General features: G+C 44.0%; 3 protein-coding genes across 5 annotated transcripts; 1 reads left to right on the top strand and 2 right to left on the bottom strand.

Annotated features, from left to right (window-relative positions):
- Positions 1 to 657: 657 nt before the first annotated feature.
- Positions 658 to 11,160, bottom strand: eif5 (eukaryotic translation initiation factor 5). Of its 2 annotated transcripts, XM_089004155.1 has the most exons (13): positions 10,847 to 11,067; positions 10,234 to 10,509; positions 8,180 to 8,267; positions 7,979 to 8,077; positions 7,814 to 7,895; positions 6,863 to 7,035; positions 6,674 to 6,785; positions 6,466 to 6,596; positions 6,237 to 6,395; positions 2,861 to 3,022; positions 1,452 to 1,616; positions 1,221 to 1,364; positions 658 to 1,112 (listed from the first exon to the last, which is right to left on the bottom strand). In XM_089004155.1, the coding sequence occupies exons 4-13, from the start codon at positions 8,048 to 8,050 to the stop codon at positions 1,014 to 1,016; spliced, it is 1,299 nt and encodes a 432-aa protein (XP_088860281.1). In that variant the 5' UTR covers positions 8,051 to 8,077; positions 8,180 to 8,267; positions 10,234 to 10,509; positions 10,847 to 11,067; the 3' UTR covers positions 658 to 1,013. The 2 variants fall into 2 exon arrangements, with proteins under 2 accessions (XP_088860281.1, XP_088860280.1); XM_089004154.1 differs by having other exon boundaries at positions 7,979 to 8,267; positions 11,062 to 11,160.
- Positions 11,161 to 11,334: 174 nt separating this feature from the next.
- Positions 11,335 to 14,533, top strand: vps29 (VPS29 retromer complex component). 2 transcript variants are annotated; one of them, XM_089004157.1, is made up of 4 exons: positions 11,335 to 11,468; positions 13,669 to 13,860; positions 13,935 to 14,170; positions 14,241 to 14,533. In XM_089004157.1, exons 1-4 carry the CDS (start codon positions 11,466 to 11,468, stop codon positions 14,356 to 14,358), a joined length of 549 nt encoding a protein of 182 aa, XP_088860283.1. In that variant the 5' UTR covers positions 11,335 to 11,465; the 3' UTR covers positions 14,359 to 14,533. The 2 variants fall into 2 exon arrangements, with proteins under 2 accessions (XP_088860283.1, XP_088860282.1); XM_089004156.1 differs by lacking the exon at positions 11,335 to 11,468 and adding an exon at positions 13,248 to 13,352.
- Positions 14,534 to 16,247: 1,714 nt separating this feature from the next.
- pgrmc2 (progesterone receptor membrane component 2) lies at positions 16,248 to 24,818 on the bottom strand. Its single transcript, XM_089004838.1, has 3 exons — positions 24,437 to 24,818; positions 17,288 to 17,443; positions 16,248 to 17,219 (listed from the first exon to the last, which is right to left on the bottom strand). Exons 1-3 carry the CDS (start codon positions 24,789 to 24,791, stop codon positions 17,122 to 17,124), a joined length of 609 nt encoding a protein of 202 aa, XP_088860964.1. The 5' UTR covers positions 24,792 to 24,818; the 3' UTR covers positions 16,248 to 17,121.
- Between the last annotated feature and the right edge of the window lie 23 nt (positions 24,819 to 24,841).

The following is a 24,841-nucleotide window of genomic DNA, read 5'->3' as shown; positions in this document are numbered from 1 at the left end:
TTTATCTATGGTCAATACATTTTTTTTCAAAAATGTTTAGGTCAAAGATGTACAGAAACTTTTCTAGGTGATTTTTGTGTGCGCCACATTTCTAAATATGCCCGTGATTTCCCCCAGCGCGAGCTTCTAATACAAAAACATACGCAGGTAAAGTAATGACTTTATATTTAGCAATTATTTACGTTCAGCAACAGGTGATTTTTTTTTTGGGGGGGGGGGGGGTGTACCTAAAAATGTTACGGTTTCAAGTGGCATTAAAATACCCATGACGACCTTCTTCTGGCAGGAGTTGTCCGTAGACTGGTCCGTTGGACTCCGTCCATCGATGCGTACCCCCTGGACGGGGGTTCAAACTACAGCCATGTAGAAAGCCAATGAGTCATTCTGACTTGTTTTAAAAATCTGAACGTTTTTTTCGTGAAGAAAAAAATCCGCGAGCCAATGAAACCGCGATGTAGCAAGGGATCGCTGTATTGTAGTAGTTAAAACAAAGCAACAGCATCATCTACTGGTAAAACTACTGCACGGCTAATTGCAAGTGCCTGCTTTTCATCACCAAGGATTCGAAATTGTTAAGTAAAAAGTGTATTTTTTTTTGTCTTCACTTGTCAGTCGGTAAATGTGATGTCCAGAATATTCAGTCAGCCAACGCAGTGCTTGTGGATAGCAAAACATTCATTTTCTTTATTGACTGGAAAAATACGAGGGACCAAGAAAAGTGCACCGCAATGACCCCCCCCCCCACTCCAAGAAAACAAGCCTGATTAAAATCCGCCCCGAAAACGAGTGCCGCAGCAACGTGCGGAATCTGCATCGACATAAAAGGTTAGCCGGTTAGCTTAGGGCGCAGGGTTATGTGAACATGCCTCAAAGCAAGTGGATGGGAGGGTGAGTAGGGTTTTGAGTAAGGTGTTGACGGGACGGCGAGGTTGCATGAGTTCAGCCATTTTTTCAAAATCAAAAGCCACAAAACAAGAAAGAATAATTTGCATTCAGATTTGTCTCCGAGCTTCTCAGATAGCGTCGATATCAATGTCTTCATCTTCCTTCTCTGGCTTTTCCGCTTTCACCGTCTCCACTTTGAGCTCTCGGGCCGAAGAGGAATAAACCACCTGTTGGGCACAATGGGGGGGAGGGGGTGTCCAAAGATTACAACTCTAAAGGCACTTTGGCGGCATTTACGTTTCGCGACGGTCAGGCGAGCGGCCGGCCGGCTTTACCTCAACGTTCTCATCATCCTCCTCCTCCCCATCGTCGTCGCTGCCTTCGCTCTCCTCCTCGGCCTCCTTCAGCCACTTGATGAAGGGCGCCGCCTTGGCGTGGATCTCTTTGGCCAGCTCCTTGGAGACGTACTTCTTGGAAACCTGCGGAGGGGGAGCAGCCGAAACGCACCGCCGAAGGTGAGCTCTGAGGGGACGATACGGAAAAGACGGAGACGGTGGGCGGGTCACCTTCTCGGCCCAGGCGAAGATGACGTCCTCCTCCAGGAGGTCGGCGTCGTACAAGTCTTTGAGGATGATGGGAACTTTCTGCAGCAGCTGCACTTGGTGCAACTTCACCACGCATTCAAAGCCCCCCAGTAGGTACTTTTGGGCCTTCTTGTTGTTGTGGCAGAACTATCAAAACAAACAAAATGGCGGCAAAAGACATTGTTGTGGCAGAACGACCAAAACAAAAACAAAATGGCGGCGACAAACGTGGCAGAACCACCAATAAATAAATAAAATGGCGGCGAGAGACGTTGTCGTGGCAGAACAAAAAAAAAAAAAAAAAAAGGCGGCGAGGGACATTGTTGTGGCAGAACTACCAAAACAAACTAAATGGTGGCGATAGTCATTGGTGCAGCAGAACCACCAAAACAAAAAAAAAATGGCGGCAAGAGATCTTGTGGCAGAAATACCAAAACAAACAAAATGGCGGCAACAGACATTGTTGTGGCAGAAATACCAAAACAAACAAAATGGCGGCAACAGACATTGTTGTGGCAGAACTACCAAAACAAAATGGCGGCGACAAACATGGCAGAACCACCAAATAAATAAACAAACAACTAAATAAATAAAATGGTGGTGAGAGACGCTGTTGTGGAAGAACTACAAAAACAAAGAAAATGGTGGTGACAGACGTAGTGGAAGAACTACAAAAAAATGGTGACGGGAGACGGTGTTGTGGCAGAACTATAAAAAAATGGTGGCGGGAGACGGTGTTGTGGCAGAACTGTAAAAAAAAAAAAAGCCCGCGGGTGACTGTTGTGGCAGAACTACCAAAACAAACAAAATGGCGGCAAGAGACGTGGCAAAACTACCAAAACAAACTAAATGGTGGCAAGAGATCTTCTGACAGAACTACCAAAACAAACAAAATGGTGGCAAGATGTTGCGGCAGAAATACCATAAACAAAATGGTGGCAAGAGATCTTCTGGCAGAACTACCAAAACAAACAAAATGGTGGCAAGATGTTGCGGCAGAAATACCATAAACAAAATGGTGGCAAGAGATCTTCTGGCAGAACTACCAAAACAAACAAAATGGCGGCAAGATTCATTATTATGGCAAAACTACCAAAACAAACAAAAGGGCGGCAAGAGATGTTGTGGAAGAATTATCAAAACAAACAAAATGGCGGCGACAGACGTGGCAGAACTACAAAAAAAAAAGTGGTGGTGAGAGACGCTGTTGTGGGAGAACTAAAAAAAAACACAAAAACAATGGCGGCAGAATTACCAAAACAAACTAAATGGCGGCAAGAGACATTGTTGTGACAAAAGAAGCAAAATGGCGGCGGCAGATGTTGTGGCAGAACTACCAAAACAAACAAAATGGCGGCGAGAGACGCACGGCGAGCAAGGCGTAGACGTACCCGCAGGAAATGCCGCTTGTACTTTTTGAGCTGCTCGCGGATGTTGTCGTCAAAGAGCAGCTCGCTGAGGATGAGCGGGCCCATGGCCTTCACGTCCAGACGCTCCGCCTCCGCCAGGATCTCCTTGTCGGCCGCATCCACCGCGCCGCTCTCCTTCCTTTGCTAAGCGCCACGGCGACAAACACGGCAATCAGATGAGACCTTCCTCCAAAAGCGTTCAGGGTGGCTAGCTTGTAAGCACATATGCACACTATTTTTCGCCTGTTTTACTGACTCACCAACTTCTACCCGCCGAGCTGAGGCCATGTATCCCATTTATTTAAAATTAAATCAGCATGTATAAATTTATGTTTAATGTAAAAATGTGCTGTGAGTAGTACAGTCAAACAATTCTTGACCAAATCCGTTTTTGATCAAAATGTTCTGTTTTTTTATGCCTCGGTTTACAACCGAAATTCAGTTCTCAAATAAACTGAGCGCACCTGAACGCACCACTGGACTTGCCTCCACTTCCTTTTACATCACTTCCTCGTGTCGCATCTAATTGTGACCGACACATTCGTAATTGTTGAAGTTTTTTTTTAACTTTGAAGTTGAATAAAGATTTTTTTAAATTAAAAAAAAAAAACAACAGATGTGTTCAGCTGAGATCTCTTCAAATCAGACATCATTCTCGTGTAGTGTTCCATTGTGAGTCGACGTGTTTGTAATGTTCAATATTCATTAAAAGAAAGCAGAGATTGATTATAATGGGAAATGTTTCGGTTTTCAAGCTAATTGGTTTTTGAACAGCTTTCTGGAACGGATTATGATCGGAAAAAAAAAAGTTTGACTGTACCTTAATAGAGGTAACATCTGACTTACGGCAGAGTTTTGTTCCGACCAAACGGTTGTAAGTCGAAATGGTCGTAAGTCAAAATCCATTCAAAATGTTGAATAGAGACAGAGGCTAAATGACAGGCAACCCCCCCCCCCCCCCCCCCCCCCCCCCACAGGTGCCATCAAAAGAGTGAGATGCTGACTGACCAGCCAAAATTGTCGTCCACGTTGCCGGCCTGCTAGCGCGTTGCAGTGCCAGGCGTAGAATTAACATAAAAAAAGGCCCTGGAGGTCACGGTCGGAAGTACGGGTGGTCGCAAGTCGAGCTGGTCGCAAGTCACCTGTATTTCTATTCTGTTTTTTTTTTTTTTTTACACGGCAAATCTAAACAAGGTGCCCAAGAGTTTTTTAATGCAGTAAACCTGATTCTGAGTGTCGTCATTTCGTAAAACGACTAACAACCAATCGGAATTGGCAAATCGACTATTTGGGTAAGTGTTTACCATAATTTCGGGCCTATAAGCCTGGACTTTGGTCACAAGCTTTCAACCCTACGGTTTATGCAACGATGTGGCCAATTCATGCATTTTTTCTAACGGCCACCATGGGGCGCTCGAGCACTAAAGGTAAGTGAGACACAGCGAACATATGCACTGAGGAAGACTCAAGTTAGTAACTATGCGTGTGAATCCTGCATTTAAAAGACAACCGACGCCTCCGGACAAGTTGTGTCCATAATTTGTAAAATCGCTTCAAATGACTTCTACTGAGCGTATTTTACAAAGATTCCACGTTTTAAGACTTGCGCTGAAAATTCAGGAAGTCTTGTTTTTGAGTTGGTGACGAGTCCTGACGTCACGAAAGGAACGCCCCTGACCGAGAAAGGACACACTGTAGCAGTCCTTTCATCACATCAATGCATTTTGCGATACTTTGTTTGGTCTCAATACTTCGTGTTGATGGCGAAATTAGAAGGAAAACATAAATAATACGACGGTGAATCATTGTGTGTTGCACCGAGCAACTATTTGATATTCGCTGACAAACATTTTTGAGCCCATTTCCATGTAGCTTTATCGCCATCTTCTGCCTTTTTTGCGTGCGACATTTCCCTTCCCTCCTGATGCCTCAAAATGACACGGAATAAATTCTTTAATCGATCGCAAACACGTATGCTTTCCTCTTCAGAAGTTTTTGAATCATATTCATAACTGGATGAGTAACAAGAAAGCATGTTCTCCAAATATGAAGCCATTATTTTGATTCTCGAGCAAGGCAAGACGACTTGGCGTGACACCACGAACAAAGGGGCGGGACCTTCTGAAACTGGTCACTTCCAGTTTCAATTTATTGCAGTTTCAGCACACTTTAAGTCATTTTTATTGGTGTTTTGCATATCATCCTGAGTGTTTTGGGCATTTTAGATGCTATAAAACGTTTTTCCGATGTCAGTTAGCAAACAAAAAAAGTGGTGTCGGTTGTCCTTTAAAGTGGCCCTCCAAGTTTAATTGGAAGCTCAGATAACTCCAGGCAAGACACAGTTTACCAAAACTGGCTATATGCGACAAGTCTGCTAACGTCCTTATGTTTTTGTATCCAGACAAGTTAGCGAGTGCTAACGTGTTGCTGCCCTGTCTCATTAGTACCGGCATGTTTTTTTTTTGTTGTTTTTTTTACCAGCCCTTTTCGGGCTGTGTTACTACTGTAATGCATGTTGTGTTGCTGCCGCCTAACAGGCACTGTTTTGAAAGAAAAGTTAAGTTACATTATTAACATTTCAAAAACCTTTTCTGTGTACCGTCTTTATAAAAATGTTGCTTAGACAGGTGCGCTTTATGTATTTACAAAATGGTTTGTCCTTTAAAAATGTACTGGGTTAGGCGTAAAGTGACCTTGAGTTTTGAAAGGCGCTTATAAATGGCATATTATTATTATAATCAGGCGCGCTTTTTAGTCCGGAAATTACGGTAGTTTAAAATTGTCCGAATCCAAATTTTTTTGGGGGGATTCCCAATAGTAAATTGAATAATTCTTGTAACTAACCAGGAAAGCAGATGAAATTACATGCACGCTAACAACTGCTTAATTTTAGAAAACAAGAATAAGCTTCTTAAAAAAAAAAAATCTGACATGACGTAAAGATCGAAGCTAAAATGGTGGCGAGGGACGTTGCTGTGGCAGAACTACCAAAACAAACAAAATGGCGGCGAGAGACATTTTTGTAGCAGAACTACCAAAACGGCGGCGAGAGACGTTGCTGTGGCAGAACTACCAAAACAAACAAAATGGCGGCGAGAGACATTTTTGTAGCAGAACTACCAAAACAAACAAAATGGTGGCAAGAGATCTTGTGGCAGAATTACCAAAACAAACAAAATGGCGGTGATTATTTTTTGGGGCTTCCCGACAGTAAAATGAAGAATTTTGTCACTAAGCAGATGAAATTAGACGCATGCTAACAACAAGAATTAGCTTTTTTTTTTGACATGTGACGTAAAGATGCGATTTTCCAATCGTTCTTGTGGAATCAAAGATATGAAAAAAGGCTCTGACGTACTTTGACAAAGTTGTAGAAGAGGTTGACTCTCTCCTCCAGCGGTTTCTCCAGATCCTCGCTGAGCGTCAAGTTCTTGGCGTGGTCGCTGATCTCCTCCATTCGCCTCCTCTGAGCCTCCTCGGTGGTCTCCTCCCCCCAGTCATCGTCATCGTCTCCGTCCTGAAACGCGCCATGAACGTGAGCGGGAGAGGCACAAGCTCCCACACATTCCAGAGGACAACGAACGCACCACGGCGTCTGGGGCATCAAAGTTCTCCTGGTTTCCGGCTTCTCCGCTTCCGGAGCCGTTTTCTTTATCCTTCTTTCGGTTCTTCTTCTCTTTTTCCTTTTTGGCGGTGGTGGAGCTGGTGTCGGTGGCCTCTGGAGGAGGGGGGGGGGGCAGATTCGGGGGTTGAAAGGCGTTCGGCCAGACGGATTTTCCAAGTGGATGGTCTCACCTGGTGGGTTTTTGAGGATGAAGGTGCAGAGCTTGTGCCTGGTGTCCAGCATGCCGCGGTAGCCGCACGCCTTGCAGGACGTGCCGATGGTTTGCTTCTTGGGATTCACGTTCTGCCAGGAGGGGGTCAAAGTGTTACATTTTTAGCAGCGGTGGAGGAGGCGGAGCTTGAGGGGGTCAGATCCTTTACCAAGTCCGTTTCCGGGTTGTCGCACTCGGCGCACAGCACAAACTTTCGGATGAAGCCGTCCAGCATATCCTGCAGCTTGTTAGCCTCGTGCGAGCCGTTGACGATGTAGCGGTCATTTTTGGTATCGAACTGGGTTTGAGCGCCGAGTTCGCAGCCAAAAAACTTGGTTGGGTCTGCCCAAAAGACAAAAAAAGGAAAACTTTTTTGGGGGACCGTTTTGCTTTTTTTCTTGGTTCTACTTTTTTGACTTCAATTCGGAAGCTGTTGGGACTCAAAAACCCAGTCATCTATTAGCTAGCTATTAGCTGTCGAGCTACCTATTAGCTAGCTCGCAGGCTTCCTATCTATTTGAGTTACTTCCGGGTTGAGTGAACGCTGGCGCGTGTGGTTGCCGCTGCTCACCCACAGAAAAACATCTCCTATGATTGTAAAGTGACCTTGAGTTTCGAAAGGCGCTTACAAATTAAATGTATTATTGTTGTTATTATTAGCTATCTATTAGCTAGCTCGCAGGCTTCCTATCTATTTGAGTTACTTCCGGGTTGAGTGAACGCTGGCGCTTGTGGCTGCCGCTGCTCCCCCACAGATAAACATATCCTGTGATTGTAAAGTGACCTTGAGAGTTTTGAAAGGCGCTTAGAAATGAAATCGATGAGTACCTTGGCGATCAGACGGGGCATCTTGTAGCGATAGAACTGGTCCGACACGCCTTAGAGATGAAATGTATTATTGTTGTTATTATTATTAGCTAGCTCGCAGACTTCCTATCTATTTGAGTTACTTCCGGGTTGGGTGAACGCTGGCGCGTATGGCTGCCAGTGCTCACCCCACAGAAAAATTCATCCCGTGACTGTAAAGTGACCTTGAGAGTTTTGAAAGGCGCTTAGAAATTAAATGTATCATTATTATAATCAAAAGATGTGTTTTGGGGGTGAGAATCAAGCGACGTACATGTCGGAGGCCTGTTCAGCGCCTTTGCAACATCCACCATGTTGACAATGACCGTCTTGATTCCATTCCCTTTTCCTTCCACCTGAGGAAAAGCGCACAAAAAAACGTTAGGGGGGGGGGGGGGGGTGCGGACCCGGTGCAGCACGCCATCCGGTTACTCTGTACCTTGGCGATCAGACGGGGCATCTTGTAGCGATAGAACTGGTCCGACACGCCGCGATTGACATTGACAGACATGTTGGCTGGGGGACGCGGGCGGCGCTACTAGCAGTGAAATAAGAGGATCGTGATTGGGGACTTTCCGGGATCTTCTGTCTGGAAAAGAGGGGATGACATAAACGACTGCAAGCGCGCTCGGTCTCTGACATGAAAAACGCCGTGCCGCCGTGGCCGCAAGCTCCCCGCTTGAAGGCTAAGTTTCCACCACACAGGTTCCAACGGCTGCGCAACAGCTCTGAAAGACACAAATAAATTACAAAAATCAGCAGTGACTAACAACAATGTGATTAATTCTGCGAAGCGTGTCCATATCTTGACACACAGATTAGATTGCTAATAACGGCTGAAAAGTTGTTTATGTTTTTCAAAATCTGTAATTGGTGACTGCAAAAACAACTGGGAACATCTTATTACCGCTCAGTTACTATCTATTAGCTATCTATCCAGATAGCGAGCTATCAGATATCTGTTGGCTAGATATCTATTAGCTATCTAGCAGACTGTCTGTTAGCTATCTAGCTAGCTAATAGATAGCTATCTGGCTATCAATCCAGTTAGCTAGCTATCTATCAGCTGGCTATCTATTGGCTAGCTAGCTTTCCATCTATTTGAGTTACTTCCGGGTTGAGTGAACGCCGGAAAAAAAAAGATCTTTTTCATGTGCTTCCACGACTAAGATTTATTTACAAGGGTTATACGGGGAGGAGGGGGTGTCATGGCACCTGAATAGCGAAACTTTATTTTGGATGTCACAGTGCGTCAGTGGACATTGTCCAACTCTTGCTCTATTAAAATTTGGCAGTGTCAACCAAGAATTCTGCTGAACGTGACCATCATATTTTGATCCCCAGATTAGATTGCTAATAAAGGCTGAAACCCACCCAACATCCGTACCGTAATAATGACTCTCTTCCCACTTTCAAATCCTACCTCAAAAGCCAACTGTTTAAAATTGCTTTCACGGTTTAGTTTAAATCTGCTATCAAACTCGCCCATTCGCGAGAGTCAAACTCGCCCATTCGCGAGAGTCAAACTTCGCCAGATTCGCCCATTCGCGAGACAAACTCGCAAATCAAACTTGCTAGCGAGAGTCAAACTCAAAAAGTCAAACTCCCACATTCGCGAGAGTCAAACTCCCACATTCGCGAGAGTCAAACTCCCACATTCGCGAGAGTCAAACTCCCACATTCGCGAGAGTCAAACTCCCAAATTCGCCAGATTCAAACTCGCAAATTTGCTAGATTCAAACTCGCAAATTTGCTAGATTCAAACTCGCAAATTTGCCAGATTTAAAACCCCAAAAAATCCTAGTTTTAGATACATCATTCTGCACAAGGTATCGCAATTAATTTATTTTATAAGGAACATTGCCTAACCACGAACAAAATGTCAATACTTTTGGCCGTGTTCGTGGTCTCTCCGAACAAGTGCATTAGGCTGCTAAACCACCACACGACCGAATGATGCATCTCAAATATATATATTTCAACTTGGCCCTAATGCTCTCCCGTATCCTTTCACAAGTTTGCTGCTGTGAATTACGAATTTCTCCAATGTGAGACAACTAAGGCCATCTCATCTCGTCCAATACACGCACGAGAAAAGAATGTGCTGACCATTAGCGAACACTAAGCGTGCACGCACACACAACGTGACCCCAGCACAGGCCACGCAGGCAGGCAAGCAGGCAGACAGATTAGGCCAAAAGAAAAGAACAAAAGTGGGATTTACCAGCAGTGGCTTTGAGGGGTGGGAAACAAAAGCGAAGCATGTTGGTCAAGGCCCGTCATTGTGCAAAGGCAAACGTGCGTCGGGGTGAAAGGGTGACAGCGGAATGAGTCGACACAAGGCCAACCTACTCACCTTAGCAACTCAATAAACACCAAAGCCTTTCCGAATGCCAAACTAGCGACCGTCCTTCGAGCGATTCAACCGTCTAGCGTCTATTTCCACCCGGACGCCATTATTTTCCGAACCCTGGTTATGATCCGCGAGCTATTTGGTGTGTCCTGCGGGTTAGCTTGGCACATTAGCCAAGCGCGGCTAGCTTGGCGCAGAGTGCGTCACGGAGCCAACGCGCGACCGAATGGGAGGCGCCATTTTGAGATCGCCCACTAAACAAATAGCGCCAGTGGCAATGTTAATTCCACCTTCAAGACCGTTTCCTCGCAAATAGCCAAAAGACGCCATTGGCGACTTACCGTTTTCGCAAAATAAAGACATAAACACGACGCGGATCGTCCCAAGAGGCGCAGTGAACGAGGTCGATGACTGCCGCTGGTCTTGTATGGATTGCAGCAAGCTTCTCGGGTGCTGTGTGACGAGGAGGATGATAAGGAAGGAGGAGGGGGGGCCTCTCTCGCCAAAAAAAACGCTTCTCGAAGGGGGAACTAGTCGACGAAGGGTGGGGGGAAGAAAAGCCTTGACAAGACGGCGCGGGCCGCTGTATCCAAAAACGTCCTCAGTAGTGGCGAGACCTTGGAAGACAAGACGACGGGAGGAGATAGGCGTTATTTCCCACTGATTAATAAATGTTAAAAATAATAATTAAAAAATCCCAAGACAAAAATCGAATTCGGTGTTAAAATACGGGCCAAACTCGACGGCCTTGGCTCGGTTCTGATGGGCGACGCCGTCAACTCCATACGGAAGAATGATTTACGCAAGTGTCGCATGTGTTTTCGGCGTCACAGTCGAACACATTTTCCAACATATTTACAACGAATCACCTAAACCCCCAATATCATGATATATATGCCTATATACAGCTTTTAAAGTCATATCGCCTATAGTGTGTCAGGAATTAACCGATACCTTTGGCGACGGAAATAGTCCGAGCCCAGATGCTACACGGGGAGAAAAGCCATGACGTCGTTTATTAGCACGCCGATTAAACTGCAATATTGTGAGCAAAAAACTTCTTCTTAAAACAATCGGACGTTCGTTAGACACAATTTAATCTCAGACCCTAGAATTTGTGTCGCAAGGATTAATTAATCGTACGAGATGAACAAATAGCGCCGCTTTACCTCTCGAACGTTCTGGGAACTAGTGCTCGCTTCGTACGACGATTTAACCAGGGGGACGTCGAATTTACATATGCATCATATGATTTCACTTCCGGTTTGGACATTTTTCGCAAATTAGGCTCAGGCAAGAAATTGTGTCGATTTTTTTCTAACAAACTTACTATAAATACATCCTGTTCCGTCAGAATATTGTTAAGAGAATTGAATTCATCTTCATGTTATGAATGCTACTTTTCAACTTGTTATAGCTTTTATTTTGAAACAACAGTCAAATCAAACAGCAGAGAATTGCATCACGTGGTTAGGGTTCTCGTTTCTCATTGGCTGACGTATTCTGCACGCAGCTGCGCACGCACGCTCGCGCTGCTTCAACTAACTAGCAAAACAGCGGAATTGAATTGAAGATGGTAAGTGGTAATATTTTTTGGGCCGATTTGCGCTGTGATTTTTGAGTCCCGTTCCCTGCCCGTTGTTTGGTTGCACGCACGCGGGAGATGTTGTGACTTAAGCGGCGCAAAACGATATGTCGCTTCTTTTTTTTCCCCATCAAGCCCGAGATGGCTCGATGGTCACATGACAATTTCTGCACTTTTTCAGGCAGACTGTCACAAGTCGTTTAGGTGTTAAATTGAACAATCGCGCCCCTTTTTGCGATGGCTTTCGCTCAACGGATCGTGTGAGGGGCACATCACGCCCCCCTCACCCCTTGTCGGCTAAGTGGTTAGCTCGCCGTGCTAACCAGCTAACAGACTCGACGGTTCATGGGTGATACGCGACGTCACGTCACGGTTTCCTTCAAATATGCGCGGAGTCGCTCATTTGGCTTTGTGTCGTAAACTCTGGCCTGACAATTTCTTCATCCGGATTGATTGAAATCTAATCATTTGGTGGGCTTTCTATTTATTTATTGATTGATGTAGTAGGGTGTGTCTCTGTCAAATCATCTGAAGTCTTCGAATAGTCAAATTGAAAACGTCTGATATTTGTACTCATTCACAAACCTTAGTCTGTTCTTTCATCAGAAAAAAAGTGAATTCCTAAGTTATATGGATCTGGAGTTATCTGGCTGTACAAAAGGCAAACGCTGCCCCCTTGTGGAAGGGAAAAACATCGCCAGAGGTCTGACCCGCGCAAGAAAATCCTAAACCCGAACAAATTCGTGAATGGCAGTGAATGAGATAATGAAACCGCCTTAGCATGATTTGATTGGACTTGTTTTTTGTTGCACTTTTTGGCTGGATTTGTTTCTCAACGATCACTAACCATTAACAACCTGAAGCTAGCTAGCTATCTGGCTGACTATCAAGCTGGCTAACTATTAGTTATATAGCTATCTAACTGTCTCGCTGGCTATCTATTAACTTATTATCTATCTATTTGCTAAGTGCTTAAGAATGAATGACTGTGTTTTTGTGTTGTCATATTTGTTACAGTGGGATCTTGGCTTACACACTTAATTGGTTCCCAGACAGTGTGTAAGGCGAAGTATGTATCCCAAAAAATAATTTCCCATAGGAAACCATTAAAGTGAGAATAATCCATTCCCAGGTCTCCATAAAATATAATTTTCAACTAAATAAGCCTTAAAACTACAAACAATATACCTTATTCTATGTACAGTGAGACCTCAGCTTCCGAACACCTTATCTTATGAACTTTTCATCTTACGAACGTCAAATGTATGAAAATTAAACCTTGAAATACACGCTACTTTTCGCGATACACACCCACCACGGCTGGCGGAAGAACACCAAAGCTGAGAAGAAGGAGATAATTGAAAAACACGAACGAGGTGTGCGTTTGTGTGATTTAGTGGCAGAGCACGGCTATGCTCCCTGGCTGGCTATCTATTCGCTCTATAGCTATCTATTAGCGAGCTAGATTTTTATCTATTTGAGTTACTTCCGGGTTGAATGAACTCTGGTGTGTGTGGCTGCTGCTGCTCACCTTCACAAAACATCCTGTGACTGTAAAGTGACCTTGTGAGTTTTGAAAGGCGCTTATAAATGAAATCTATTATTATTATAATAAAGAATCACATTTGGTTTTCAATTCTATTGATTGGGCTTTGTATTGATCTGTCCATTCATGTTTGATTTCTAATTTCAGTTAACCTCCCACCCTCTTTTTTATTTCTGGAACCCCACTTTTCCCCTTTTTGTGTGTATTTTTTAATTTATTTTATTAATTTCTTTTTTTTAATGGCTCCTTCCTTGTGTCATTCTATCCACGCACATATTGCCTTCTTCCATCCCGCTTGCGTGTCTCCAATCAACCAGGCTGGTCACCGGGTAAGTGGATGTCGCTTGTTGTCGCCTGGCTTGCTAACGCCAACGTCTGAAGGTCCGCAGTACTCGACACAACAGACCGAAAATGCAGTCAAATTTGTTGTTTTTTTTTCATTTACTTGACATTACGCAATTATAATCGCAAAAAAATGGCGTCAAAGTTGTTGTTTGGACAGCCAATTCACTCGGCTTTGCGCTCACTCAAAAGAATCAGAGTGTTCCTATCTAGGTGTCCCTCAGGGCGGCCATCCGAGTCCACTCGTGTTTTTTTTTCAACCCTACCCCTAAACGCCATCTGAGCCATGTCATTTTTGCGCAGTTGGTCCTGGTGCTCGGCGACTTGCACATTCCGCACCGGTGCAACACGCTGCCGGCCAAGTTCAAGAAGCTTCTGGTACCCGGAAAGATCCAACACATCCTCTGCACGGGGAACCTGTGCACCAAGGAGAGCTACGACTACCTGAAGACACTCGCCGGGGACGTCCACATCGTGCGCGGCGACTTTGACGAGGTCGGTACGGCGTGAAAAGATCCCCAAAGACGGACGGACAGACCGTCCGAGCGGGTTTTCCGCCTGTCTTTCAGAACTTGAACTACCCGGAGCAGAAGGTGGTGACGGTGGGCCAGTTCAAGATCGGCCTGATCCACGGCCACCAGGTGATCCCGTGGGGGGACATGGCTAGCCTGGCGCTGCTGCAGAGGCAGCTGGACGTGGATATCCTCATCTCGGGACACACGCACAAGTTTGAGGCCTTTGAGAACGAGAACAAGTTCTACGTCAATCCCGGATCCGCCACGGGAGCCTACAGCGCGCTAGAAAGGTACGGGGGAGGGGGGGTTGTCTTGTGGGTGAAAGGGGATGATGGTTTTTGTTGTCGCCTCTTTTTGTAGCAATATCATCCCGTCCTTCGTGCTGATGGACATCCAGGCGTCCACGGTGGTGACGTATGTATACCAGCTGATTGGAGACGACGTCAAGGTGGAAAGAATCGAGTACAAAAAGTCTTAAGAAGGCAGGACCGGATGGTGTTCCATTACTTTCCACTAGGGGGCGCTGTAATATGATGTTGAGAATCTATTTTTTTCTCGGTTGTGTTGGAGTTTAGTCATTGTACTGAATAAAAAAAGTCTTTTTTTTCTCCATTTTTCTTTCACGTCGCTCAAAAATAAATGACTCCACTCTATTATTTTGTCTTCGCCCCTTAAATCAACACCCAAGTTTCATTTCCCCCCCTGAGTTGTGTTTATAATAATCCATTTCATTTCTAAGCGCCTTTCATAACTCTCAAGGTCACTTTACAGTCACAGGATAAGTTTCACTTCACAGCGTTCACTCAACTCGGAAGTAACTCAGATAGAAAGCTAGCCTGCTAGCTAATAGATAGTTAATAGCTAGCCAGCCAGATAGCTATTGTACGGTATTAGAGAAGACAAAGAGAATAGAAGTAGCACAATGTTTTTTAATGACTACATAAACAAAAGAACAAGAAAAAAAAAAATAAAACTATAGTAAATTTGATTGTAAAGCACTATTTGCGACGATGAAATGCAAAGTAGTGTCAGGTTACTGAATGCCTTTAAATACAAACTTGTTTTTGGATTATTTTAACGGCTATGGTAAAATAATTAAGGCTCTTTATTTCTTACGTTATTGTTGATTAAGCAATCATTCAAAATAAAAACGCTTAACGGATTTGTACTTTTTATCATTAACTACAAATCAATAAAACGGAAGCTCTTCAAAGTACAAAAACAAAACACGTGGAAATTCCCCCGTGCTGAGCGAGCCTGTCGCCTAGCGGTAGGTTGAATATTGCAACTCAAACTTCAAAAAGAGTCCATGCCGGGTTTCTTAAAAGTACAAATCCAAATAAATCCGCGAAATCAAGTCACACAAAGCCAAATGGAAATTGAGAACGCTAAAATGCGCATTTTGGAAATCAGTCGTGCATCTAAAATGGCGTCCAATCCATTCACGGCTTGTTGCTTGATTGGGACGACTCAACTTTGGCAAACGATTACTTTCGTGATCAAGTCAAACTTCGTAGAACTTTCTCACCGTTTCAAGTCAGACTGCGACTGGCTGGGGGACAGCCGCTGTTCCCCGAAAACCACATCTTGCCGGTTTGAGGTTTCTTGGTAATTTCAACGCACCTGGTAAAAGCAAGCCAGCTCTGAGACGATCGTGATTCATTGAATCACGTGCAGAGGTATCCGGTTAGCAAGCTAGCGTGACGTGATCAACGCTACGATCGTAGCATCACGTTTCGCATTTAGCATTAGCATCTGTTAGCATTTGTAAAATGGGTCACTTACACTTCATTCAACGGATCCAGATGTGTGGGGGCTTTGCTTTCTGATCTGTGGTTAGAGCAATAACAACAATAATAATAATACATTTCATTTCTAAGCGCCTTTCAAAACTCTCAAGGTCACTTTTCAGCCACAGGAAAAAAACCTCTGTGGGCGAGCAGCGGCAGCCACACGCAACGGCGGTCACTCAACCTGGAAGTAACTCAGATAGAAAACTAGCTAGTTAATAGCCAATAGATAACCAGCTATGTAATACACCACTGAATAATAATGAAAAAAATCGTGTTTCTTGTGATTAATTATGTACTTTGTAACAACGCCCTCCACCCCCGTGCTCGAAAGTTCTTCAAACACCCCAACACCCTCTTTTTAGCCATCTTGAAGAGAGGAAAAGTGAGCTAGCTACATGATGACATTGCAGAAATGCTATGAAGCTAATATTGAACATCTATGATGAGGTAAACATCAGGTATGTCCTATTAGCTATCTATCTATTTGCCATCTATTAGCGAACTGGCCGGCTAGCTATCTATCTGGCTGGCTATCTATTAGTTATTAGGCGGGTTTGACACAACAGACAAAGAATCAATTATTAACCAAACCATTTATTTTGCATGAACAAATCCCTTCCTGCCTGGCGCGCAAACACCCATATGCGCACCCACACAAACTTTCACACCCGCACTCAACTGACATTAAATACGTAACGCGGCGGCAAAGGGGCCAAACTCACGCTTGTGTTGCACATGCTTGAAGAAAACTGAAGGATATTGTTTTAGTATTTACACCGTCTGCAACATCCCCCCCCCCCTGATGTGACACGCACGTGGAAAGGTGGGGGTGGGGGGGCAATTGTGGAGTTGAGGAGGGGAGGGTGATTGTGTCGAAGAAAAAAGAAAAACTAATAAGTGGCAGTAACGCTGACTGACTGGAGTCCTAAGCGCTAGCTATTTACAAATCGGTAAACTGGACTAATCAGCATGTGCCTTTTTCTTTTTGTTGTGGGGGGGGGGGGGCGGAGTCAAAAGTGGGAAAGGGGGTCCGGGGGTGGGGACTTCAAAGCAAATAAGGCACGACTAATACTTTGACCATTCGGTGTTTGAAAGTGGGCGTGGCTTGGGGCCTACAGACTTGTAAACGACTGCATTGATTGATTTGGAACGCCAATCAATTCCCCCCCACCCCTCAACAATACTACAGAGACATCATGGGCAACAAGAGGAAAGAGCGCCGCCCTGCCTGACACCTTTGGTACAGCCACACTTACGCCCTAAGGGGGAGGTGACATTTCTTGATTGACAGATGGCTCGATTGACAGGCCGTCACAAACAAATGTGAGCGAGACGGTCAAAAGACAAAACACGTTTTCCTGAAGGCCGTCCAGAAGGGGGAAGAGAGCGGAGGCTCGAACTGGTGCCGATCGATCGATTGGGGGGGGTGAAAAGTGGAGAGAAGGAAGTCAGTCGTGTTTGGGGTGCTCCTTGATGTCCTCCTCGTCCGTGTACTCGGACGGCTCGTCGCCGGGTTTCAGCAACCGCCCGACGTAGTCGTACTTCTCTGAAACAGGAAGGGGCGGGGGCCACGGGTTGGATGCAGGAGACAGGAAACGTTTTTTGTTTACCTACCCATGAACTGCATCTCCCACTCTCGGACGCTCTCCATCTGGACGGCGGTGAGGTCGGAGAGGTCGTCGTACTCGTCCCTCAGGGCTCCCTTTTCCAGGCAGAAGGTGGCCAAACCGCGGGAGGCGTCGCGACCCGCGAAGATCCCGTACGGACCCTCTGAGGCGGCACACACGTCAACAACACGTCAACAACACGTCAACACTTTCATCACTTTGCTGCTGTAAAATGTACATTTCTCCACTACGAGACTAATAAAGGCAAATCCAATACATCAACAACACGTCAGCGCTGTTCACTTTCCTTATTTTTTCATTAGCATCATTGCTATCTAGCTTGCTAGCTATCTATCTGAATAGCCATTGGCTAGCTGGCTAGCTTTCGGTCTATTTGCTATCTAGCTCCCTGGCCAGCTATCTAGCTAGTTATCTATTAGCTATATAGCTATCTAGCTGGCTGGCTATCTAGTTAGCTAGCTATTATCTATATAGTTATCTAACTGGTTGGCTAGCTATTAGCTATCTATTGGCTAGCTAGCTTTCTAGCAATAAGTTACTTCCGGTTTAAGTGAACGCTGTAGTGTGTGGCTGCCGCTGCTCACCCTCAGAAAACTTATCCTGTGACTGTAAAGTGACATTGAGAGTTTGAAAGGCGCTTAGGAATTTCCTTATTATTATTATTATTATTATTATTATCATTTATTGACTAGCTAGATATCTATTTGCTATCTAGCTCCCTGGCTGGCTATCTACCTAGTTTTCTATTAGCTATCTAGCCACCTGGCTAGCTAGCTAGCTTTCGATCTATTTGCTATCTAGCTCCCTGGCTGGCTATCTAGCTATCTATCTATCTATTAGCTATATAGCTGTCTGGCTGGCTAGCTATCTAGCTGGCTAGCTATTAGCTATCTATTGGCTAGCTAGTTTTCTATCGATTTGTGTTACTTCCGGGTTGAGTGAACGCTAGCGCGTGTGGCTACCGCTGTTCACCCTCAGAAAACGTATCCTGTGACTGTAAAGTGACCTTGAGAGTTTTGAAAGGCGCTTCGAAATGAAATGGATTATTATTATTATTATTATTATTATTATTATTAATAATGCAAACAAACCTCCTTGAACAATCCACGCCACCTTTTGTGCATCAATCAATCCTTGCGCCAACTCGACGCGTCAAATATGACGAGCATTCAATGACGATCAATACAAACGCGACAGTCATGTTCGTTCACGGCGCGGCTGAAGTGAAACAAAGGACGAGCGTGGTTTAAAAACAAAATGTAAAGGTTTTGGCCTGGGATTTGCACCTTAAGTTTTTCCGAGCCGTTCAGTGACCCCACAAAAAAGTTGATTTTAATGCCAGATGTGAAAAAAATGTGTCCACTCCAGTGCCAGGGTTTTTGTCATTTTCACTCCAATTCCAGGACCCGCAGGAGATTGACTTTTAGGACGACATAAACATTCAACGCAGCATTAGAAACTTTAGACTCACTTCTTTAATAACCAAAAACGTTAATTCCTAAATTATATGGGTCTGGAGTTATGTGAGCTTGAAATAGGGGCAGCTATACAAAATACAATAGCATACAATACATGCATATTGATTGATGTAGCGCTGAAGCTGTAACAAAGTGCTAAGATGGACAAAAGGCAAACCTTACACACTGTTTTTTTTTAAATCAGAAAAGAGTTAATTCCTAAGTCATAGGGCTCTGGAGTGATCTGAGCTTGAAATCGGGGCATCTGTCAAAAATACAATGCTAACCAATTGATTGCTATAGCGCTTTAACAGCAGCTGAAGCTGCAACAAAGTGCTAACATGGACAAAAGGCAAATGCTGCCCCTCGTGGAAGGGAAAAAAAACATTGCCAGAGGTCTGACCAGCACTTTGTCGGCACCCAAGCAAGAAAAAAAAAAAAAAAAAATCAACAAATTTGGGCAATGCTACTCCATATTACACTTTTCAATTCTGTTCAATTTTATTAATAATAATAATAATATTATGAAAAAAACAATCAGAAACAAATAATAGTAATACAAATAAAAATAATGAATAATAGTATTTATAATAGCAATCATTTGATGTTGAGTGGATTGGGGTTCATAGGTTAACGTAAATATCTTTATAAGCACTTAAAATTTTCCCAGGTATCCCATAGTTTCTCAAATTTCTCTCGCTCGCCTCGGACAATGAAAGTAATCTTTTCCAGTTCCTAAATTTCACCCGCCACCTTAATCCAGTCTTTGACTGTTGGGGGGTTCTTTTGTTAGCCATTTCCTCGTGATTGCTTTCTTGCTAGCTAACAGCACGATGTTGTATATGTATTTCTGGGCAGAATTAAGAATTAAATCAGATTCCAGAGCCAGATACAGGGCTTCGAAGGTTGGAGGAACCTCTTTTCCCACAATCCTACCCACTGGCATTCTTGTTTCTTTCCAGTATTTGGAGAAAAAAAAAACATGATAATGCCAAGCTTTGTTGTTGCCGCAGGATTTCCAGCAAACTGTACTTAATCCTTGCGCATGCCTTTGAGCCGGAACTCTCAAAAATCTGATGATGTTCTTCCACCCAAATTCTTTCCAAGAGTGGGCAGATGTACAATTCCGTTGCTGTGCTATTGTTCTTTCCCATGCTTCCTGTTGGATTGTCATGCCTCCCTCCGCCGACCACTTGTGCTTTTTTTATATACAGTAAAGTCTCGTTATATCGATATCGGATATATCGATAGTCCCGGTTATATCGATACTATTTCTATGCACGCACGGAGAAAATTACATGCAAACAGGGTCGGATATATCGATAGTCCCGGTTATATCGATATTTTTTCGGACTCCCTTGAATATCGATATAACAAGACTTTACTGTATGTTGTTTCTCCTCCTTCCCATTCCTGCAACTCTTTGTACGTATTTGCTATACAGTAAAGTCTCGTTATATCGATATTCTCGGGAGTCGGAAAAAATATCGATATAACCGGACTATCGATATATCCGATTCTGCGGCATGTAAATGTTCTCCTTGCGTTCATAGGAATAGTATCGTAATAAGCAGTACTATCGATATAACCAATATCCATATAACGAGACTTTACTGTAATTCCTCTTCCGGGTTTTGACATACAGTAAAGTCTCATTATATGGATATTGGTTATATCGATAGTACTGCTTATTACGATACTATTTCTATGAACGCAAGGAGAAAATTTACATGCCGCAGGATCGGATATATCGATAGTCCGGTTATAGCGATATTTTTTCCGACTCCCGAGAATATCGATAGAACGAGACTTTCAGAATCAGAATCAGAATCATCTTTATTGCCAAGTATGTAGAACACACAAGGAATTTGTTTCCGGTAGAACACGCTGCACTAGTATCGTTGTCAAAAAAACTGCTAAGTGGCACTATACAGTTCCATTTTGGCTACTGTTGAAAGAGTTCAAAGAGTTAATGGCTTGGGGGAAGAAGCTGTTTAAGCCATTTACTGTATATGTTAATAGAAATGTCTTAATTAAACCGAAACCACTTTGTTGGACCCATCCTTTATGTAAGTTTCTCTCTAAGTAGTGTCTTAGTTGAAGATATCTATACAAGTCGTGATTATTCAGTCCATACAGTAAAGTCTTGTTATATCGATATTGGTTATATCGATAGTACTGCTTATTACGATACTATTTCTATGAACGCAAGGAGAAAATTTACATGCCGCAGGATCGGATATATCAATAGTCCCGGTTATATCGATATTTTTTTGGACTCCCTTGAATATCGATATAAAATTATTTAACATTTCTTTTAGTATCATGACAGAGACTTTACTGTAGTTGTTTCTCAGGTCTTGGAATTGTCGTGTCCCTCCTTCCTCAAGGAGGTCTCTGTAAATCTTTATCCCTTTTCCAACCCATTTTTGAAAGCCTGCATCCGTTCTGTATGGTATGAAATCAGAGTCAAATCCAATCCATTTTTAAAGTAAATATGGGCTATTGTCTTGATCTTGTTTTAATATTCCATGCCACACCTTGATTGAAGTTTTGATCCAAGGGTTGACACTTTTAAGATCATTGCTTAATCCGGGGTCTCCAATAATTGGAATATCACTTGATATCTGGAATTCTTTCCATTTCGCCCGAAATGATGAGTTACAGATATTGACCAAAATATTTATCTGGGTTGCCTTATACTAATTCATCATCAGGCCTCCCTTGCTTTTCATCAGTTGTAGAGTCTTGTATCGAATTCTAGTTCTCTTCCCCTTCCAAATGAATCGTGATATTACTTTGTCCAACTCTTGAAATATATCCTCGGGTATGTCAATTGCTAAAGTTTGAAATAGATAAAGTAGTCTGGGCAACGCGTTAATTTTGATTGCTTCCACTCTTTGCAATATTCCAAGCAATGGAACCAGATTCCATCTGATCAAGTCTGCTTTAATTTGGGCAAGGAGGGGGTAGTCATTTTCAAGCACAAATTTATCCAAGTCTTTTGGAATGTAGATATATATATTATATATATCTGATACTCTCAGAGTCCCATTTCAGGTTGAAGAAAATTAAATGACAATATTTGAGTTTTATGGATGTTTAGTTTGTATCCCGAGAAATCTCCGTATGCCCTGATGGTCGAGAACAGTTCCTGGAGAGAGGTAGATGGTTTTCACAAATATATTAATATATCGTTCGCGTATAGTTCCGTCCCCATATAGTTCTTATGAAGTTATCATTGAATTTAAATCTCCGTAGTACATTGTTTAAGTATGTCCAGTCGAAAGCTTTTTCTGCATCTAATCCCGGCAAAACGGATGAAGCTTGAACAAAGCGCGAACATGGACAAAAGGGAAATGCTGCCCCCTTGTGAAAAAGAAAAAAACATTGCCAGAGGCCATGGCCTGCGCTTGATCGGCACCCAAGCATGAAAAAAATAAGACAAAACCCAAACAAATTCGTCATCTTTTCAATTCATGGCAGTGAATGAGTTAATGATGTCTGATTTTATGGGTATTTTTCTTTTGTGCATATCGGAATCTTCCTTCTGCACAGCAATTACATTTTGAAGAAAATGATTTATGATATCAAACGTGGAAGCTCCGTGAGCCCTTTGGACTGTTTTAAGAAAGGTGGCAAGACACTCTGGCTACTGGAAGAGGGTGTGTCGCTGTTCGCCCCATTTCAAAGGTCGGCGTCAGACTTTACCCAATTTTCGGGGTTTTTTTTTTACATCACTGGTGTCCAAGTCAAGGCCCGGGGGCCAAATCTGGCCAGCCATATCATTGTATTCGGCCCGTTAAAGCAAATCAAGCATGTCAAATGCCATGCTCATATCCCGATCTAGCTAGCTAGCTAGATACCTCTCTTTCTATTCAGCTAGCTGGCTAATCCCTTAAATCACAGCTCTTAAAGTAGAGGTCCGGGGGGCAAATCTGGCTCGCCAGCTCATTTTATTCGGCCCGCGAAAGCAAATCAAGTCAAGTGCCAGGATGCATGCTGAAATCTGAACCGAAATTTCAAATTGTAATTATTTTGGACTTCAGATTTGAAATTGAGTCTTTCATTCAGATGTGGAGGGGATGAAACATTCTAATGGCTTCCCCAAATTCATAACAGTCCCCCGACAGGAAACCATGACGACAATGTGGCCCACGCGTGGCAAAAAAAATGACTTTGACACCCTGACTTTACCGTTCTGATAGAGTGCACAGAGGCGGCAGTGTCGACTCGTGTCACTCAAGTGTGTGTGTGTGTGTGTGTGTGTGTGTGTGTGTGTGTGTGTGTGTGTGTGTGTGTGTGTGTGTGTGTGTGTGTGTGTGTGTCGCTATCAGCATACAGATTAGATGTGCCCAAAGTGTGAAGATAAATATTTGCTGACATGTTTTCCATCGGCACTCTCATTCAAAAAGATGGCGCAGTCCTGACTTAATGTCACATCTAATCAAAATATCTTTTTTTGTCAAACACGATCTATACTCAAAATAAACACACATGCTGCCTTGGGGATTAGCATTAGCATTATTTTAATAATCCATCCATCCATCCATTTTCCATCCCGCTTTATCCTCATTAGGATGTGGGGAAATCACTTCCTCCCAACATTTGTAACATCGATTCTCTTCCCACCTTCAAAACCCACCTATTTAAAATTGCAATTGCTGTGTAGCTCTCTCTCTTGTTTCTATTTATAATTGTATTTTATTTATCATATTCTATATGTGATTGTATTTTATTTATTATAGTACCTATGCTTGTCTGTGACTGTAAAGTGTCCTTGAGAGCTTTGAAAGGTGCTTAAAATGTAATGTATTCTTATTCTTATTAAAACCCAACTATTTGAAATTGCATTTTCAATGTAGCTCTCTCTCTTGTTTCTATTTATAATTGCATTTTATTTATTGTATTTTATTTATTCTAGTATATATGCTTGTATGTGACTGTAAAGTGTCCTTAAGAGCTTTGAAAGGCGCTTAAAATGAAATGTATGATGATGATGATTATTATTATAATTATTATTCCAAAGTCGGGTTTCGGCTAACGCGCTAACGTCGCTAACGTTGACGTTGCAACTCGGGAGTGTGCAAAAAAAACGGCGAAGGCGCCAATATTTGTTTCAAGAGTGTTTTGTTATCGTGGGGGTGCTCACAAGTCTCCCCCTCGAGGGGGCTCCCGCCAAGTCCTCGGCATGTAACCGGCGCCAACTGTAACAGACCAAAGCGCCCCCACCACCACATCCGAACTCGGAGCAAATTGAATCGACGATAACCCGCGATTCACCAACTGACTTTACGACCGATTGTTGCCACGTAACCGGTCACATCTCGTATTCCGAACGCACATTTGAGCGAGTTCGGGCGAGCAAACGTCAACAAAGTAGCTAAGTAGTCGTTAGCAACGTGCTATCCCCCGTCGAAAACAAGACCGACTCTCCCCCAACTAGTTTGAGTTTCGACCGCGGACCGCGAAGCTGCATCGCGCCCAATTCATGCCACGTAACCCGTCAAATCACGCATTTGGTCAAACGCAGCGTGAAGTGGTATAGCTGGTTAGCACCTTGCTATCCGCCGCTCAATGCACCCCCCCACCCCCCGCACAAGAAACGCGCAATTCACAGTCACTTTACGCCAGATTGTCTGCTTCGAGACGTGTGAAGCGATGAAGCGTCGGCGCACCTTTCCCGTAGAACTTTTTGCCGCTGGTCACGTCGAACACCTTCATGTTGACGGCCATGAGAATGCGGGGGTTCCGCAGCCCGTCGTACTCGCTCAGCTGCTCCAGCGTCAAGTCCCGCCGCCTCATCTTGGGTAGCGTCGAGGCCTCGTCGCCCCGGGCCGTGCCATCTGCGCCGAGCCGCCTAGCCCAGCGGCGGTAGAGCGCCACGCAAGCCGCCATCACGGCCAGCAACGCGACGACGTTCAGAAGCATCCCGCCGAGGCCGAGACCCTCTCCGCCGCCGAACTCCTCCGCCGTGTCCCGACCGCCCCTTGTGTCGAGAGGAGCGGCCGAGCTGTCTCCATCGTCCGCCATACTGCACGATTAGCGTCTACCCGCCCCTGGCCCAGTGATGCGTTTGTAGC

This window comes from Hippocampus bargibanti, linkage group LG09 (assembly GCF_051943395.1).
Source record: "Hippocampus bargibanti isolate YZ-2025 linkage group LG09, ASM5194339v1, whole genome shotgun sequence".
NCBI classification, from domain to species: Eukaryota; Metazoa; Chordata; class Actinopteri; order Syngnathiformes; family Syngnathidae; genus Hippocampus; species Hippocampus bargibanti.
Note: the sequence above shows the minus strand (reverse complement) of the source record. Positions and strands in the feature narration are given on the sequence as shown.